Raw genomic sequence first — 18,968 nt, forward strand, 5'->3', positions numbered from 1 at the left:
ATGATTCAATCTTTGCCTCACTCATCACTGGCTGGGGAGACTCGAAGCCAGACACACATAACCTAACGCGCACAGAGAGGCAGACACTTTTCATTTCCTGTGGACAGAAAGGATTCTGTATGAGCCTGTCTGCTGCACTTCGATCTTCGTTCTGGATCTGCAGCTCAACATTGGCCACAATGGCACCGGGTGCCTGTGGCTAACGGTGGTCTCAGGTAGCAGCATTTGTCAATGTCGTCTGGTTCAGTACAAGCTGGTATCAACGATTTAAAACATGACAAAATGGCAAAAACATTTTTAAATTAAACAGGGGACATCTTCTAGAGCCACAGCTAAAAATTATTTTTAGATTTACTTAATCTACTGACAACTTTCTGACAACTGATTATTTTATTATACTGAATGAATGGCTTCAAATACGTGACCAATGAGGGGACAGAAAACCCCGTGACTGCATCCTCACATTAGTGTAGACATTTTCCCATGAACCCTCCGCGGCTCCCTGGAGAGTGAACGCTGCTCTCTGAAAACCGATCCCCACTCTCAGTCTTGCTTCCTTCCATCAGGAGAGCCGGTGATTTAAGTCAACCACAGCCAACCAAGGAACAACCTGCCTGCGTCAGTTCCTATCGAAGCCTGCTCTTTTTCTCCCTCACACACAAACATCCTATGCTGTATATGAAGCCTTATCTCCTGTTCACTCAGCAGAGCGGAGGCTTTCACAGCCGACTCCTCCGAGCACTGCAAACCTTTAATATGATGGATGGTCCTGAATAAGAGACTTTGGGCTTTCCGGTCAGCCTCTCATGTCATAGGAGTGCTGATTCTACCCAACCTGTGGAGTCACAGACTCTCTGGGCCACAGTGAACTGTTCACCTTTGGAAGCACAAAGCTGCAGGAAACTGGGCCAAATGAAATCACCCCTCAGCTTCTGTAAACCTGATTCATAATAAGCATTTATCCCTGTTAAAGGGCAAATATGAGGTGGTAGTATCACTGACAAGCTCTTGTTTGGGATTTAATTGCTCTTAAGGTGTCTAGTGAAACTGGGAATAACTAATTTAATTAAGTCAACTGCTGCATATGTTAAAGACAACAAGTATCTAATTTCACAATTATACAGCAGACTCCAAAACAACTTGGCCATCATGTCATGAATTTCACTGCTTGTAAACAGCAGACTATACGATTTTAAAACCCTTGAAGCAGAATCATAAAAATGATAATGTTGGCGCACTTTTCAAACTTGCCTGTATAAAAACATATGACTTTTAACTTTTCATACAAAAAACAAACTAGATCTATATTCAGTGGCTATTCTGGTTTTTCATCAATTAATCAGTTTCGGCTATACCTGGCTTACACTTCTGAAATGTAATCCACTTACAAACAGACATGTGTAACAGAGATCTTTCCAATTCTTTTGTTGTTGTTGTCATACAAATAATTCACCACCATTGATGCGGCAGGAAATAGCCTGTCAGCAGAATTTGCACCACCTCCCCGCTTTTTTGGCAGTTAATTCTCAGAAATGCTCGGAGGGAGATCAGAGTCAGAGGGATTATGTAAGCCAGTATTTTACTATTGGATACTTTCATGGGGCACACGGGGGCAACGGGACAGTTGGAGTGGAGTGTATTTTTCAGTAGACTTGGCGCTATGTGTGATCTTCTTGACATTTTACCGGATTAGCTGATTCAGTGTAGAGGTCTGTACTGGCCCACAGCTGTGGCAACAGGCCCAAGGAAAACCTGAAAATCCTGTTTTCGCCTCCTTTATGAGCAATGTAGTCAATTGCAATATATAAATACAAAGGAGAGTAATTTTCTGACCAATTCGATATCTGGAAACAAACTCTAAAAACAAACTGTTATTTAATAGCATAAATCTTTTACACAAGGTTCGGTACTATGTTCCCAAAATACTTGCTCCCATGTGATTATGATGTACAATGTGATCAGAGCTGATACTGAAGAGAGAGATATTGACAAATGGCAGTAAAACGAGACCCTACCCAAGCCAGTTAGACCCAGTCAAAGCCGGGCTCTGGGCCAGGTGTCTGTTCCTCAGAAGAAAGTGGACCTCTAAACACCTGTAATTCAGGGTTAGACTAACACAGAGTGCAGAGTCGGTCTGAGTTTTAATAAAATGCAAACAGCAGCTGACAGAACAATCTAAAGGTCAAACAATCTCACACCACAACAACTCAACTGAACAGTTACATTTCCACTGAAACTGATCACAAGAAGGATATGATCTAAGGCCCCAGAGTAAACGAGCTCCTCCAAAAACATTTATTTTGCTGCTACTGGCAAACTAAGTGACTAGAATTACAACAGTATGATGACAGCAAAGGCAAACTCAAGCCACCTCAAACAGAAAGTGAAATTCCTGCCAAAGCCTAACCAAACTTTATAAAAATACCAGTGAGACCTAAAGCTAATGCTCCAGGTTTTCTTTCTCTCTTCAGCCAAAGAGACCTCACAGCTTTGATCAAAGAAGTATAGCAGTACTACTTTCCACTGAGCACATCTGCAAAGAAATGGTCCTTCCTTCACTGCCGACTGCTTAGGAAGACATACATTTAGAACCTATACATGCACCAATCCTCACAGACTCATAATACAATGAGATGCCTGAAGAGGAGCTATAAATGTTCAGCACTCTGCATATAAATGTAGCAATAACTCCATATGATGCATTAACATGCATCAGGTTCAGTAGATGAAAATTTATAACTAATTTATAAACTAAGTCCATCTCCTCCATCATCACCCTGGAAACCAGGGCCGCCATCCACAACCGAAAGCCTCTCTCAACAAAAGGCAAAGCTCACATGCACACATAGTTTATGTATTGTACACCGTGCAATACAGTCACACAAGCTCCACAAGGTGAATCTTGCATTAAGCTTCTCTGACACACAACCACTATTTTATTTGTAATAAACAAAGTGAGGCTTTGCAGGAGTGGCTTCCCCATCACCACAGACATCTTTGTGATTGAATGTGTGTCTGGGTAAAACTGACTATGACAACCTGACAACTTTGTTTAGTCTGGGGGTCTAGAGGCTGTGTAACGTAGAGCCAACCCATTAATCCTGAAATAGACTCAAGTGTGTTCTAGCGCAGCACTAAGCAAATGAGTTCTCTTACACAGCAACATGAGTTAATCAGTAGGTGTGATGATTAAAGCATATTTCCACTTTACTGCACCACGGCTCTTACTGCTGCTGTGACCATCGTGCCTTTTGCTTTTGATAACAAAGCACTAATAACATTTGCTGATCTAAACCAATGAAACACTGTTATAATGAAGTTCAGCAAGGAAATAAGAGAGCGGATGATGAAACAGGTGGAAACTGTGGGTAAAACTGAAAATGAGAGCACCCATAATGTTACAGCTAGAACTCTCGTGCACATAACTAGGTTACATATGGCTGGGCTGAGGTGAACCAAGGAGCTGGACTGTAAATGATGATCGACGTTTACCACAAACAGGTGGGTAATCATTTTATCTTTTGCCTTAATTGTGCCACTTAAATATGTCTGGCTAACCTGAGCAGCTGTTCAAAAACCTGTCTGATCATTTGATTCCTCACGCTTAGGTGGACTTCATCCAAACAAACGACCCGAAGGGCACAAAATTCTATTAAATCAGCTCTGCTGCTTCTCACTCGGTTGTGAGCGAGTAGTTTTCATGTCAGAAAACATTGTGCAACTGTACCTCTGCCAACCAGTACTTGGTTTTTGTTTGTATCTGTAATCTTGAGGGAAATACAGAAATGAGATTCCAGAAGCTACAATAATGAACATTCATCCTGAGCAAGTTAACACCAAACCTTTACTGCGTGTCATCCTTCTTTGTCTGTTTTCTGCAGATCTCTACAAAGCTTCAGGCAAAAGTGTGCCTATATTTGCATAGAATTGAACATTTTCAATGTTTGATCCCACCGTTTGTAATCGCTGCTCAGAGATGTTCATTGCTTTCCCACAATGCACTGAGAAAAAGATTCACTTGCTTCCCAAACAAAAGAATGAGGTCAAACTTTGTTTTACAATGTTACTGTGCTCCAACAATTCACTCACTGCGTACAGTCTTATAATGTTAATAAATCCAAATGGCCAAACCTACCAAAATAAGATCAGAATAATCCTTTGAAGGGGTAATCAATCAGTTTATATGAACACTACAGGAGCTAAGAAATGTATTATGTCACTGAGGGTCCTAACAAATACAGTATGTATATGTTTATGTATAGAATAAAAACTGCTAGCAAGTGCATTTTCTCCAACACAAACACACACAGTGCCTACACAACATAAGCACTTCACACTGACACATGGCCGCCCACACAGTGGCAGAATTAGCTCCACTCATGTCTGCTGCCCACCACGACAAACACATACAACGTCTTCCTCCACGTGACAGATAATGGATCATGACTGTCATTACTCCGTCTTCCACCAGAGCGCAGCATCTCCTCCAGCCAGTGGTTCTATACATAAACACTGTAGGCACTTAAAGAAATTAACCGTTAGTGAATGTTGAACACACCCTGGGAAAGAATCGAGTCTCCATATCGTTCTCTTCTCTCTAAAATGGGTTTAAAAAATACTGACACTACAAGTTATTCTCAACTCACCATCATTGTTTTAACCTTTTTCTAAACCCCAGTTCAAGTTACTTTTTTAATTCTGCATCCACCTCTTGTAAAAACCTAATACATCATTAAGTTTCATAAACTTACTGATCAAGCTGAAGTGAAAATATCTGATTGTTAGAGAGGTCAATCCTGCTCAAAACCTCTTAGAAGTTAATATCACTGCACTGCTGTTCAATGCGCCACAGGAGGCCTCGACAGCACCTCTTCACATTATCTGAAAAAACTCCCACACTATAGCGTTAATGAACTCCCCCATGACCTGCAGCTAACACAGCTGTAACAGTAGTGCTAGAAGGACTGTAGCAGTGGTAGGTATCGGGGGGTTTCCAATCTAGCTGCATGCAGAAAGGCTTCTCAGTTTCAGGATGTTTCAGCCAGTGCTCACTATCTGTCTCTACACATTTACCCAGGCTCGAGGCCACAGCGCCAGCTCGGGTCAATGAACTAAAGGAATCTCTCCTTGAAAGCCAGACCTTTGCCTTTAGGCACTTTGAAATTGAAACAGGACAGGCAGCAACAAAGAACAACCCAATCCTGCTCAAAACACGCTGCACATTTAAACATATTTGTTTACACAACACGTGGAGTGTTTGTGTGAGTGGAAGCGACAGAAGACAAATATTATGCACACATCAGACACAATTTACACTGTTGTTGATCAACAGCCCTCATTCTTTCTTCTTTAAAACAAACACATCTCTACACCCAGGTATTCCGCTGAGTGTACATCAGGACCCACTTCAGCGCATCATCTGTCTGCCAGTTTAATGGGAGAGCTGGGAGCAGCTGTTTCTCTCTCTCCACCTCTGCCTCCCCACCCCCTCACATACACTGGCTTCCAGCCCAGATCACACACTCTCTGCAGCACTGTTACAGCAACAACGGGACACTATAAGTCAGTTATGTGACAATGACAACCACTAAAGACTCACTCATAGCTTCTCTTAAAGACTCAGTATTTGAGTAACTCACACAGGGGAGGGAGTGAACCCATAAATGTCATATGAGGCACAGTCGCACAATAACGCGCCGCTGTGTTGCTGAGATATTCTGCGCTTCATCATAAGAGTAGCTGCAGTGTTTCATGAACAACACAATATCATAAAGCAACAAATTAAAGAAATCAGGTTGTGCCATTAACCACATTAATCTATAACAGGCAGCACAGAGAGCGGAGGGCGAACACAATGCACGCAGCTGGCACACCAAGCTAAAACTACTGCGGTCTTAATCCAATAGTCCTGCAGTAAATCCAGCAGTATGATCATTTTGGAGGCTCTACTTTGAGCTGCTGTTGAACTGGAGGAGAAAATGACAGAAACACCTGTCAGTACAACACACAGGAACATTATTTGGACACTCAAACCAGGAATGCATTAACAGAGCTAAAGTTACCAAACCATTTCAGGTTAAATGTCCTGTTTGCTAAGTTATTATTTTATTAGGTACACCTGTAATACAATACAACATCCCTACAATAATGAATCTTATAACTAAATCTGCAACAATGAATCATTGAATTGACTGTTCAGAGCACTGGCAGCTATTCTGAAAATCTGTTAATCATTTCAGGACATTTATTTTCTGTAAAAACTGCTGAGACTTGAGATTCTGTTCTCTTTAGCTGCAGTGTGATAATACTGCATGATAATACTGAGGTGTGTAAAGTTCTGACCACTACTATTAAGGAACATGTGGTGTCACAACATTAGAAAAGGTGATCCAGTACAACTAGGGCTTTTATTATCAACTAATCAATCTCTTGTCTTTAAACTGTCAGAAAATTGGTTAAACTGTGGTTCACAACTTCCCAGCAGCCAAGTTGGTGACTAAAGGCTGCTTGTTTTATCTGACAAACACCTCAAAGCCCAAAGATATTCAGATTACTGTTACAGAGCTAAGAAAAGCAGCAAATAGTCACTTCTGACAAGTCAGTACCAGTTCATTTTGGGCACTTTCACTCAAAAAACGACTTAAGAATGATCCCTCTGCTGTTTTAGCTCTAAACACAACAGCACAACTACAGCCTCAAAAATGACCCAAGAACTGGGCCAACATGTTTTCCACACAAAAGTCAAGCAAAAGTGTCGATTGAAAGATTTCCAAAGATGAGGTTTAACGCTGTTTTAGACACATCTGGTTGTTAGTAGTGGTTATTTGCTTTATATTAGTAAGTTAAATCGTTCACTGGCAGGCCTACAAGCCTGTTGGAGCTTCGTGTTTAAACACCCTCACTTCCCCGTTACAGTGACGTGGTGTTAAAAGTGCAACGTGGACGGGGCAAACAACAACACGAACACACTAACACTGGGAATGAAAGTGGACACAGCTAACGCACCCCCTCTCCCCGTTTTATGCGTGTTCTTACCTGTTCTGCCAGCCTTGGATCAGGTTGGTGTATTTGCTCAGCACTCCCTCCAGCTGCCTCTTACGCGCCTGCTGCTGCAGCTGCTGCAGATTCATGCTGGTCCCCGGCGCTGCTCCGCGCCCCGGGCTTCCTCGTCGTTGAATTCCCCCGGTCCGTAGAGGAAGAGTTGGTTTTGTTGGTCCCGTGATGCGGACTGTAGAGCGTCTTTTCCATCCTTGCGACGGGACGGCAGAGAGCAGTAGGAGGAGGAGGAGGAGGAGGAGGAGGAAGAGAGGGGGAGGAGGGGGCAGGGATGGACCAGAAGCAGCAGTAGGGACGGTTTCAGCAGAGCATAAGTGGGACGATGTGTGTCCGCAGAACTAAAGCAGAGGTAGTGGATATGCACGGACTGCGGAGCGACCCTCGGTGCGTGACAGCGCGGACATATTCCCCAGCGGTGTTTGTGTCCCGTTCCTCTGCAGTGCGCGGCCGAGCGGTACCGTGGTCCTCCTCCAGCGCTTTCCTGGCAGGAATGGAAAGCAACGTGCAGACACTCCCACTCCACTCCAGGCCTGCCCCCGGATATTACAATGGAATCCTATTACACACATCATCAGACCAAAATAAGTAACCTGAAAAACGCTGTAGTGCAAATACCCGCAGGAAAAGCCTTGGATGACTCATGCAGGCTGATACACAGCAAGACTTCTTTATGCTTTTAGTAGAAAATTTGCAACAAAACAAAAATGGCTTTTCTGTATGCAAGACAAAGAAAAGGGTGGATGTCTTTATCACATCTTTTGTAGTTTACTTGGGAGCTTTTATAAATTTGAGAGTGTTCATTCTGGCTAAGACACAGAACAGGTGCATGTCCTGTATTCACACATACACTGGACCGGACAACCAGCACAACAACCAGAATGAAAAGGGTACTTTACTGAAGACCATACTGAGGAGCGTTATGTTATTATGAACATGCCAAGATTGAGCAGTCAAGGATATGCCTCCATGAACCTCCACAGGACACTTAACAGAGCACAAATAGATGCCTGCTGCTTGTCAGCTGAGGCAGCCACAAAGCAAAAATCAATAAAAGAGAGTTTAACAAAAGTCCTTGGGCAACAGAGAATCAATGTTTTGTTAAAAGCTTGTGTTGAGCGTCAAGCGTGGGTTAGCTGCATTTCATTATGAAAGGTCATGGCAGTTTGATTGTGATGCTTTTGTATTTAAAAATGTATATAAATTGTAGAAAAAAAAAGAATTTATTGTGTACATTTTTCAGTACAACAGAACAACGAGTATTTGCTGGATCCAGTTCCTCTGTTTACAACTTTGGAAGGTATTATTTAAACAACTTGTATCATCACTGCCTCAGTCACCTTCATGCTGCCCAAACAGAACAAGCTCACTGCAAGAGCCACCGTCCATCGACAGAAGAGAGAAATGGGTGTTTCCTCACCTCAGTACTGTAAGACACAAAAGAACTCATTCCCCAAAGCAATTCAGTGTCTACAGGCTGCAAACTGACATCACACCAATCTCCTCCGTTACAGTCCTGCGACATCCTACTCAGATTTATGGCAGCTGTGGCAGCCCAAGGCAGGCCCTCATCATCTTCCACGAGTGGTTCTCTCTCAGCACCAGAGCCATTTCAGCCTAGACAGAGATACTTTAAATCTAACAGCTCTGGAAAGTCAGCAGCAGCTTTGTTTGTAACATGCTAGCAGAGCCTCTCTTAGTTTATCAAATGGGTTGTGGAAGATTTAGCTGTAAGTTACTAATATTTTATAACTTTTTTAATTCATAGATGAGCTACTTCATTTTTAATTAAACATTAACTCTTAACACATAAAGTTCTCTCCTTTCTATGCCTGCGCTGTGGCCGGCCCAGTCTCATGAATGTTATATCTCAGGAACATCTTGTGGGAATGTCTTCCAATTTGGTACAAAGTCCACTTAGACTTAAGGATAAATTTATTAGATTTTGGCAATCAAAGGTCAAAGTCAGTGACCTCTCGTTCATCCCATTTCCCTGAACTCGACTGGTTGTCAGAGGCAGTAATTCTAGTTTTACTTTTAAGTTTGAAATATAATCATACATAGACATATAATCCTCTTACAACAGCACATATTATATATTCTATATCAGCTTGAAATTATGGGATATTTCTTGCAATTTTCATTCCAGCACACGTTCAGACCCTTTAGATTGCTCTAAATTATTATAGCCTATAACAAAACATCCCTTGGCCTGTTAAAATGAGTGAAATATTAAAACCAAAACCTATTTTTATGGATGCGCCATTCCCCAAAAAGTAAATATTCTAGGTATCTTGTGTCTATGAGGCTGACATATTCAGTATCTTTGGAAACTTTGGGATTAGCTTCAGTTTCTGTACGTATTAAACAAATCAGATATAGTACTGTATGCTCAGTGGTGAGCTTTAGAGGTGTTGGTGGACTTTTTTCTTTTTGCCTCTGGACAAAGCTAGACTACCTGTTCACACTTGTTTCCAGTCTTTATGCTAAGCTAAGCTAACCGTCTTCTGCCTGTCCGTACAAACACGAGAGCGGTATTGATATCATAAGTATACTGTGATATTTTAACAACAGTGTGCTTCCGACTTATCTGCAAAACAACAGTTTAGATAAGGCCTCTTTCAACATGGCAGTGCCCATGAACACAAATCCAGTTCCATGATGAAATGCTTTTTCGAATTTGGTGTGAAAATCTTGACTGGTCTGGACACAGCCCTCATTCTCACACACTCCAACATCTTTGGTAAAACTGAAACAGTGACTGTATGACAGGCCTTATCACCCAGCAACACTGCCTGACCTTTCTAATGCTCTTGTGGCTGACTGGGAGCAAATCCCGCAAGCCAGATTACAAAACCTTGTGGTTTTGAAATTAGATGTCCAACACTCCCATGAAGGTGTTGTTTTAACAAGAGGTTTCATTTAGAATATTCCAGTATGTTGCAGGAGCAAACCTGGTGTAAGCCAAACTTCACTTGATCAGAGTGTGCTGCTGTCGAGCAAATTTGGCATTCAGACATCTGACTGCCGTTCAGAAAATAAGTGATGAGTGATCACAAGGCTTAGCAAGCCTGACAACTCAGCTTTAAAGATAAAGTAGTGGGGGAAAAATCTTCCCTAAGCACATGTTCTCAAGTCTTTATTCAAATGCCTTAATTTCCACATCATAATATTTCATAGCTTTAAAAGGATCCTGGCATCTCAGTGAGTGGCAGAATGGGGAGTGCTGTTTGCTAGTACAATATGTCAGACCAATGACCATTCCTTAGTCAGTGCACATTTTGAAGGTTATTAGAAAAACTCTTGCGATATCAGGGTTCATTTTAGATCGGGGATTTTTTTTCCATTAGCGATCTTATCAGTGTTTGTCTGTCCGAGCTTGTCTGTACTTATCTCTGGCAGATATCTATACATGGATGCACTGGCCATCATATCCTCTGCCAGACAGTCCCAACCAAAAGTCACTGATAATGTAGAGATGCTGCTGACCTTTGTTTGATTCTGTGTTGACATCACAAACAGCTGGATCAGATTAGCGTTTCACCTGGCCTAATTGTTCCTGGCAACCACAAAAACTGAGATTATCTCAAGCCTGTTTGTTCTGGAAACATTTTATCTGCTGGCTGCAAACTCTGCTGCCTTGCCAACATGACTTCATTAAATGTCTCTCAGAAAAGAAACTTGTTTGACCTAGGAGACAAGCGTAAACTCTTCTGTTGGGCTGTGATTGTTCTGTAATGTAATCAGTGTTGGGGAACAGTGAGCTAGTTGTTTACACCCCTAGTATATAGGTATAAATGATGGATCAGTAAGTGAGCACTGGTTCTGATAGAAAACATTAAGGTTGTTATTAATTTTACCATGTACCAGTGATATGATATGGGAGTCTTTTGCCCTACTGGTAGGTGGTGTTTGCCCCTACTGAAACATATTTGTTGTTGTGCTGACAACTGAATATGCCCTTCAAATGGGATGATATGGTTGGTGTTTGCTAAAAAATGATCAAAACTGGTCTGGCTCCATAATGCGAAAGGCAAAATGATTTGTTAAGGAAAGGGTCGTTAAAGTGTTTTACTGCATCTTGAGATAAAATGAAAAGGTATTATAAAAATATATGCAAAACAGAAGGGGAAATATGTGTAATAGGAGATAGAGTCAATTTTGCTACTGTTTTTCTGACTAAATCTTTCTTTGAATTTGTCAAAATCTATTTTTGTCTGCAAGCAATTAACAACTGAGTTAAAGGTCATAGAAAAAGTTGTTAAACTAATGAACCCTACACTTTGTGGAAGAATTTTTCACTTATTAAATCACCTTATAGGTCCAAAAGTATAAAAGGTAGACACAGACACAGAGAGGCAGTGGCAGACCTTCAATAAAAGTTTCACTAAAGCTCTCTGTGGGCTCAATTATTGCCCACTTGAAGAGCAGCACAAAGAATCCAATTAGCTCTCTAACTTGACACTTGTGCTTCTCAGATGCGCTTCAGGCTGGAAACTGGATACAACTGCTAATGACTCCACTTGTTTCACTGAGATCTGAGCATAGGACGATGTGACAGAAACAACACTTCTCTTCTACACTGTCATTGCTCACTATTCTAATAACCTCTTCTTCAGATAACAGGGAAACACACACAGATGACACACAAACACACAAGCTAAGGCTATACATTATTATGCGCTTCTTTTAGCCCTGGGTTGTATTATTTTTCATCATTTCCTTAGAGCACTCTGCGATCACCCTCTTAGTTAAAATGAATTAATAATTTAACATGATGCATTCAAAGCTGCAATTATGGCATAATGACAAGTCATCAATTCATCAACAAGAAAAGCAGATTTTATTTCAAACTAACTGTTGCCTTAACACACAGCAAAGAAATACTTATACACAGGTCCCAACCTAATGATGTGCATCTACAGCTAGCCAGTGTGAATGTGGATGTATTTCTCTAAAGCACGTTATTGACACCTGCTGGCCAGAAAAATGACTTTGGTTTATGTTTGGCTTGTCTGAGACAAAACTAAACCTAACTAACAATACCACAATATAGAAATACTCAATACAAGTACCATACATTCATAATTTTACTTAGGAAAAACTGGTAAAGTATTAGTATAAAAATAAAATCAAAATAGTTTGTTTTGTGTATTTGTATAACAGCCCATCTCATGAATTTAAAACTATGTTAGGCTATACATACTATGGCATGTGGCATTGAGCCATGCTATATATTTATCACTGTAAGATCAACATTAAATAGCTCAATGCTGTCTCCATTCTGTCTTCATCATCTACAGGCAAGTGTCCAGCTGCCAAGTCTGATAAACAAAAGTTTGTTTCTTCTTGACTCTTGTTTTTATTACTGTGCTCTGAATAAGCCATTATAGGTCCATACATTCATAACAGTGGCTTTCTATTCCTAATTAGGAGAATAATTTACTCTTGTTCTGGCTCCCCCTCCCTGACAGGCTCATCTTTCTGTATACAGCACACAGGAAAGGGAATGGATCATGTGTGGGTGTGCATGTGTAACCATCTCCTAGCTATACACACATACTCCTCCCATCTATTCCCTTTATATCCAGGGTGTTCTAATGTAATGACTCTTCATAGTGCAGCTCACCAAAAGGGAAGAGAGGTTCCTCCCCGCAGTTCAAGCAATTTGGATCAAAATATGTCACAAAATGTCACGCTTTGCCCTCTACCCACACTCAGGGACAGGGACATTAGTATTGATTGTCCCCTGGTCTGCCCTGCATTAATTGAACAAAAGCATGGGTGGGGGGATTTCATGTCAAATTCTACTTAATATGACTTTCTTTTCATCAAAATATATAATTAAAATATTATGTTCATTATGATTCCAGCACATTTCAGGACACATTATTGCTGCTTCCAGTGAGAATTGATTGTACACTGAGTATTTCACTTATGTTACTTTAAACATAAGTGAAATACTTTTGGTCTTCCATATTGCTGCATAAAATAATGGAACTACAATTTCCAGAATACCACAGGGGATTTTATTTCTTTTGTTACTTTAATTGAGAATTTGGTTGTTGTTGTTACTTTAGACCTTTACTGACCTACATTTCAGAAGGAAATATTGTACACTACATTTATCTGAGAATGACACAGTGGTAAAAGAAGTATTTAAATCTTTTATATAAATCAAATTAAAACATTTATTAGGATTCCAGCATGCTTGAAGGCATTTTAATGCTGCTTTGAAGTCATTCTTGATTCATTACGGTTGTAAAATCATAAAACTACAATTCCCAGAATGCAACGGGCGTATTTTAATCCAACCATTGCACTGTTCCGGGTTGACCATGTACTGCCATCGTCCGGCTGTCGTAGTAAATGCAAGAAAACGTGTCCATCGACACACATAACCATGCACGCAGCTCATACCGGACCAGCACCAACAGAAATGTAGAGATGGATTAGAAAATTATGTGCCTCGACTGTCATCATCAACATGTTCCCGGGAGTTTTCTATGCACTGCTGGCAGGTTTCCTCGGGGCCGTGGCCTCGTCTTCGGCCAAACTATCCCTGGGAGCCGACTATCTGAAGGGAGTCTGTGAAACCGGACTCCGGACGTGGGGCGAGCAGCGGAAATTTAGACAAGCGGACGAAACAACTGCCTGTGACCGGGTGAGGCATAGCCACAGTCAACTTTAACACAGTGAGGGTGGCTGCGAATAATGCAGTAATACACGCCTGCAAGCGGGGTGATTTCTCACGGAAGAAGTTGAGGGTTGTCCCCGCCTCTCCTCTCCTCCCTGGCTCCCTCAGCATCAGCAGCATCACACGGGGGAGCCCATGCAGCCGTGTTCTCGTGCTGTGTCCGCGTGCTAAATGACATTGCGGCTCGTGACAGTGTGTATGTCTGTTATCGCGGTATTTTATAAGCTTGGTAGTGATTACGTGGATTTGTTGGCGCGGAGAAAGGCGGGCTTCTTATTGCATGACCTTCACACATTTTTGCTGCTGGCGGTGACGTCAGAAACATCTGCAGGCAGCTGACTGAAGCCTTAAGTAGTGGAAATGTCAAGTGTGATTTTTGATCTGAAGGAGAATTAAAATAGCAGTCAGGTTTGCAGGTGGATGCAAGACAATGCTTTTAAGATGCACTATCGGGTTCTGCATCAAATCAGCAACAGGGCAAAGGGGGGAAGTGTAGGGGCCCCGAAAGCCCCAGGTTTGCTACATAATATAATTTGGGTCTGCAAAATTTAAACTAGACACTGTCTTTTCTGTAGGAAAAGTCAAGATTTTAAGTCATTATGGGACATCTACAAAATATGACCATCTTGGAGTCTTCATTTCAATTCAGTTTCAATTTAATTAACGTTTCATATACATATATATTTTTTTTTTACTTCTGTCATAGGGTTAAACAGTCAAGTCCACACAATCAGTTTTTAGTAAATAAAAGGGTTTCTGTTTTTCAGCTCCATATTCCTCTGAGGCTGCTGTGTGGTGGCCTGCTTTTCACCTGCAATGCTGTGATGTGGACCTTCCTTGCAAAAGCACTCAGGTACTTTTCTTCCTCCACCCGCACCACTGTGACCACCACCGCCTCCAACTTCATATCTTCTGTAAGTAGCAACCTCCTTCACAGGTCTTCCTACTCTACATATTTTGTCATATTATTATATATAATATTATTATTATTATCCTGATTATTATTATAGCATTGCTACTAAGTTACAGTGATTTCAGGGTGACCTTACATCCTGTCTTCTTTATATGAGCTGCTTTATTTTAGAAACTAGGCTGTACTATATTCAGAAATAACTTGGTGCAATGATTTAGGCTTCTTCTTGTTGGATGTATCCTATCCTATTTAAATTGAACTGTAAAGATAAATTTCCTATGACTGAGAAACCCTGTTTTTTTTCTCGTTGCAGGCGTTCCTGGGCCAGTTGATTTTTGGTGAAGCCCAGATAACGCTGTGGTGGGTTGGCATCTCTCTGACCTTCTCTGGCCTGCTGGTACTCCAGAGGGTTTCACCACAGGATAGGCAACCGAATGCGGTCACAAGGAAGGACAAATAATATGTCTTGTCTCCACTAGGTCAGGTCAGCAAGGCTCCATAGGGTGTGGTTTGGTTGGCGTCTCCTCTGATTTTACTTCTCACCAAAGAAAACTGAAATCTTAAAAGTGTATTTGGTAGAACTTATTTTACAAAAGTATTGAATTCTCTTTCTGCACTACGGCAAAAGAACCAATGTTGTTGATTAGACTAAATAATTTGGAAACTGTGACCATTCATCCTTCAGTTTTATGCTTGTGCAAACTGTGAAACCTGATTGACTCAGCCTTGTTCTAAAATCAGAGGGCATGTCGGCCGGTACAGTCTGACTAGTGGAGACAAGCTAATGATGCCTACGTCCAGATTCGTAGATGCTCAAAAGTCATTTATGCCTATAGGCTTTCAATGAAGCAAAAATGATACTAGCTTTACTTTATGTTTGGGGAAGATGTTTAATCAACAACAGCACAGCTCATGAGCGAACAAAACAGATGAAGGAAGGGAAGACACAAAAAAAGAGTTTGGGAAATATGCTCATTTGCTTCGTTGCTGAGAGTTCGATGAGAACATCAATACCAGTCTCATGTCTGGAGGGTAAATTTGAAGTAAATGTCATGTTTGAGCCAGTATCTGTTAGCACAGTGTAAACAGTTATCCTGGGTCTGTCAGAAGGAAACAAACTCCACCTATAAACAAATCCAAATGTCACTAATGAACACATTATATCTTTTTTCAGAATCTGCAGAAAAACAAAAATGTAAAATGACAATTTGTGATTTAAGAGGGGTGTTTCTTTGACACTTTGGCCTCCAACAACAAGTCTCTGAGAAGTCATTATTCTGGACCTAGAAAAATATAACATCCCGTAAGACCACTATTTATCGTTTTTATTCTTTGGCTTTCCCAGCTCGTTGTGCTAAGCTAACGAGCTACTGACTGTAGCTTCATATTTAGTGTACAGACATGAGAGTAAGATCAGTCTTCTCATTTAACACTACACAGGAAAACGAAGAAGCTTATTTCCCAAAATGTCAACTTGCTCCTTTTGGGCTATGTTCAAAAGTAATGGACAAATAGAATCATTTGACATGTGTGTGGTTTTATCATAATCAACCTGTGTTGTTGTCATGTATTGCAGGTCAAAGCTTTTGTAATTTTCACATTCCTTAAAGGTAGGGTTGGCAATCCTGGAAAAACCAGTAAGAGGAAGGTCAATTTTTAAAGTAGTCAGTCCTATCTATACAGTTAGAGCTGACTACTGTTGGTGTTTTCCCCACCCATGGCTGCATGTAAAAGGAGTCTGTTCCATCCGGCGGTCTTCTCGCTCTCATATTACATGCATGTAGCAACTTCTGGCATGAACAACAATATTACCTATAAGGCTGTATGTCCTAAAGGGGAAGACCTGCTGCCACACATGACAGATTTTATTCTTTATGTTGTCAGTGCATTGCAAGTGGGATGAAATGAGAATTTCAAGATAAGCAACAAAAAAATGCTTCTGAAAAGAATCGCCAACCCTACATTTAAGTTGCTCTGACACCCATTGCATTTTCTGTATGCACAAGGCAATGTTATAAGTACAACATTTAGCTAATGAGGTGCACTTCCACTAGTAATAATCCTACTAATGTAGCGCTGAAAGGCTCATGCCTAATAAGAAGTTGCTCTCTGTCTGGGTTTTTCTTTTTCTTTATTGCTGAAACCTTAACCTCAAGATCTGAGCATGACACAGTTTGAGTCATAGGCAGTTGGTCTTCCATTTCATGATAGATGTGTACGTGCTCTTACCAAGGTCTTGAACTCAAATATCTCACACCAGAGCATCCTGGAGCACCATTTCACCTCAGAGTGATGTCCCTGTGAGCTGCTTCATTTTATTAAACTTGTGGCCAAATTGTCTTTCCAGTATCAGAGACATCATGCAGCCTGATTGCCTGTTGACCTGGATGTGCCCTGCATTTGCAATCTCATATTAATCTCTCACCTCTTGGGGTTTCATAGACACCTGGCTTCATTACAAGCTTCCTTTTACTTCCCAGGAGTTGTCAGCCAGAGTGCAATAAAGTTATACTTCCTCTATATTTCATAACACTGTGATATGTGTAACAGCATGGGAATTTGAAGCATTAATAACTGAGCAAAAAAAAAAAAAAACTGGCAATAAATGCTACTAAAGGGACATTTCTGTTGCCATAAATCAGATGAGTAAATATGCTGTAGTATACAGGGACATGGCTGAGCATAATATTAAAGGCTGCTTTATAGAACAGATTACATTCTGCTGTTGTTATGGTACATATCCTAATAAAAATGCATAATGGTAGCTGTGGCACCTGTCTGTAATATCACACAGCAGCAACACAAAGATACTCTAGACGTCATTCCAGCTGCTGCTGCTGCTGCTGTGCAGGTTTGGCATCATGTAATTATATGCATCCCTGTCAATGTGACTGCAGTGACAATGTGATCTTAAGGCTTTCATATTAAAGGTTGGCTTAGGCATGTTTTACAGCAGGGCTGAACTCACCATGCAGGGCTTTTCACCACTCGCATCCATGCGCATGCAGAGACAGCAGAAGTGATTTCACTTGTTTTTGCTGCCATGTTTTGGGCTCTTGGGTGTGTTGCATTACATGAAAGAATAGTTTGACATTCTGGGAAAAAAACCATATTAGCTTTCTTGCCAAGATTTGGATAACACCCCATGGTGAGCTAAGCTAATCGACTCTGGCTCCAGATACAAATGCATACTCAGAGGTATGAGAATGGTATCGATCTCTTTGAGCTCTCAACAAGAAAATTAATACATGCACTTTCAAAATATGTTAAAGAAAACTTTAATATCTGTAATGTTTGCTTTTGATTCTAAAAATATTTTAGTGCCTGGCTTTTTTCCACTTAACAGCCTGATATGAGGGTAAACCATCTATTTGTGAACCCACTCTCACTGTAACATAACCAGTCAGAGCTTTTGCAGTGGCTGCATTTCTAGCTCTGAGACAGCAGCATGCCGTGTGCACACAAACTGTAGATGTGGTTGTACAGAGATTAGAAAACCACTGAAATATAGTCTTGACAAGGTCTGTCACACTGCACACTGACAAGTCAATGTGCTGCAATGGAAAAACAAAAGTATCAGGAATCATTACATTTTAGAACTCTAAATATGAATGTGTGCTGTTGTTAATTTGCTGGTGCTCTGTAACCTCAGTCCAGAGGCTGCTGTACTGACAAAATTCACATTGTGTTCAATGTTCTAACCAAATCAAGAGTGTGATTAGAAGGAGAGACTCTGCCCTGATATAAACCATACATGTCTTTCAGATGATGTGAAACAAACATTTGTAAATGTGTAAATATATTCTGTTAACAGGAAACACCTAAAGGGATGTGTCATCTCCACTGAGAGAAGAAACACTACTAAATTATGAAATAAACATCTCATCTGATGAACAAGAGTCTCTTGTCTTCATCCCTCAGATAAGGTTGGCTGTGGGAAACACATCTGTTCATCTGCATTAATGTTAGGCTTAAAACAGAACAGATGTGAAACTATTCTGCATCCAGGTAAATGTAATTAAATGAGAAAATCAGAGTTTCTGGCAGTAATGAAGGATTTTATACTCATTTAGCTCAATGTCCTTTCTTTGTATCCAACAACATGTCTAATGAAGAGCATACTTACTGTAGTTCATGGCGCTGGATGTAATGTTAGCCTTGAGCTTGTCTACACCTACTGACACAGCGCACGTTATGCTCCATTAGACCCGTTCCCTTCCTTTAATTACATCTGGTAAAAACAGGAAACGAAACTAGAGAATTGCATTTTCTGAGGAAAATACGTATAGATGCTGAGTGCTGAAA

General features: G+C 40.9%; 1 protein-coding gene and 1 long non-coding RNA gene across 3 annotated transcripts in view; one reads left to right on the forward strand and one right to left on the reverse strand.

The window, feature by feature from the left end:
- Positions 1 to 7,148, reverse strand: part of osbpl10a (oxysterol binding protein-like 10a) — a 46,299-nt gene extending 39,151 nt beyond the window's left edge. For both annotated transcript variants that reach the window (XM_020597700.1, XM_020597699.1), the window contains exon 1: positions 7,036 to 7,148. In XM_020597700.1, the coding sequence (XP_020453356.1) occupies positions 7,036 to 7,130 (95 nt within the window). In that variant the 5' untranslated portion in view covers positions 7,131 to 7,148. The remainder of the gene's footprint in view (positions 1 to 7,035) is intronic.
- A 5,945-nt stretch (positions 7,149 to 13,093) lies between these two features.
- Positions 13,094 to 18,583, forward strand: LOC109958766 (uncharacterized). The gene is made up of 3 exons (XR_002274724.1): positions 13,094 to 13,717; positions 14,518 to 14,664; positions 14,977 to 18,583. It is a non-coding gene; the product is annotated as an uncharacterized LOC109958766 (long non-coding RNA).
- Positions 18,584 to 18,968: the final 385 nt, after the last annotated feature.

The sequence above is a fragment of the Monopterus albus genome, unplaced genomic scaffold (genome assembly GCF_001952655.1).
Source record: "Monopterus albus unplaced genomic scaffold, M_albus_1.0 scaffold34.1, whole genome shotgun sequence".
NCBI classification, from domain to species: Eukaryota; Metazoa; Chordata; class Actinopteri; order Synbranchiformes; family Synbranchidae; genus Monopterus; species Monopterus albus.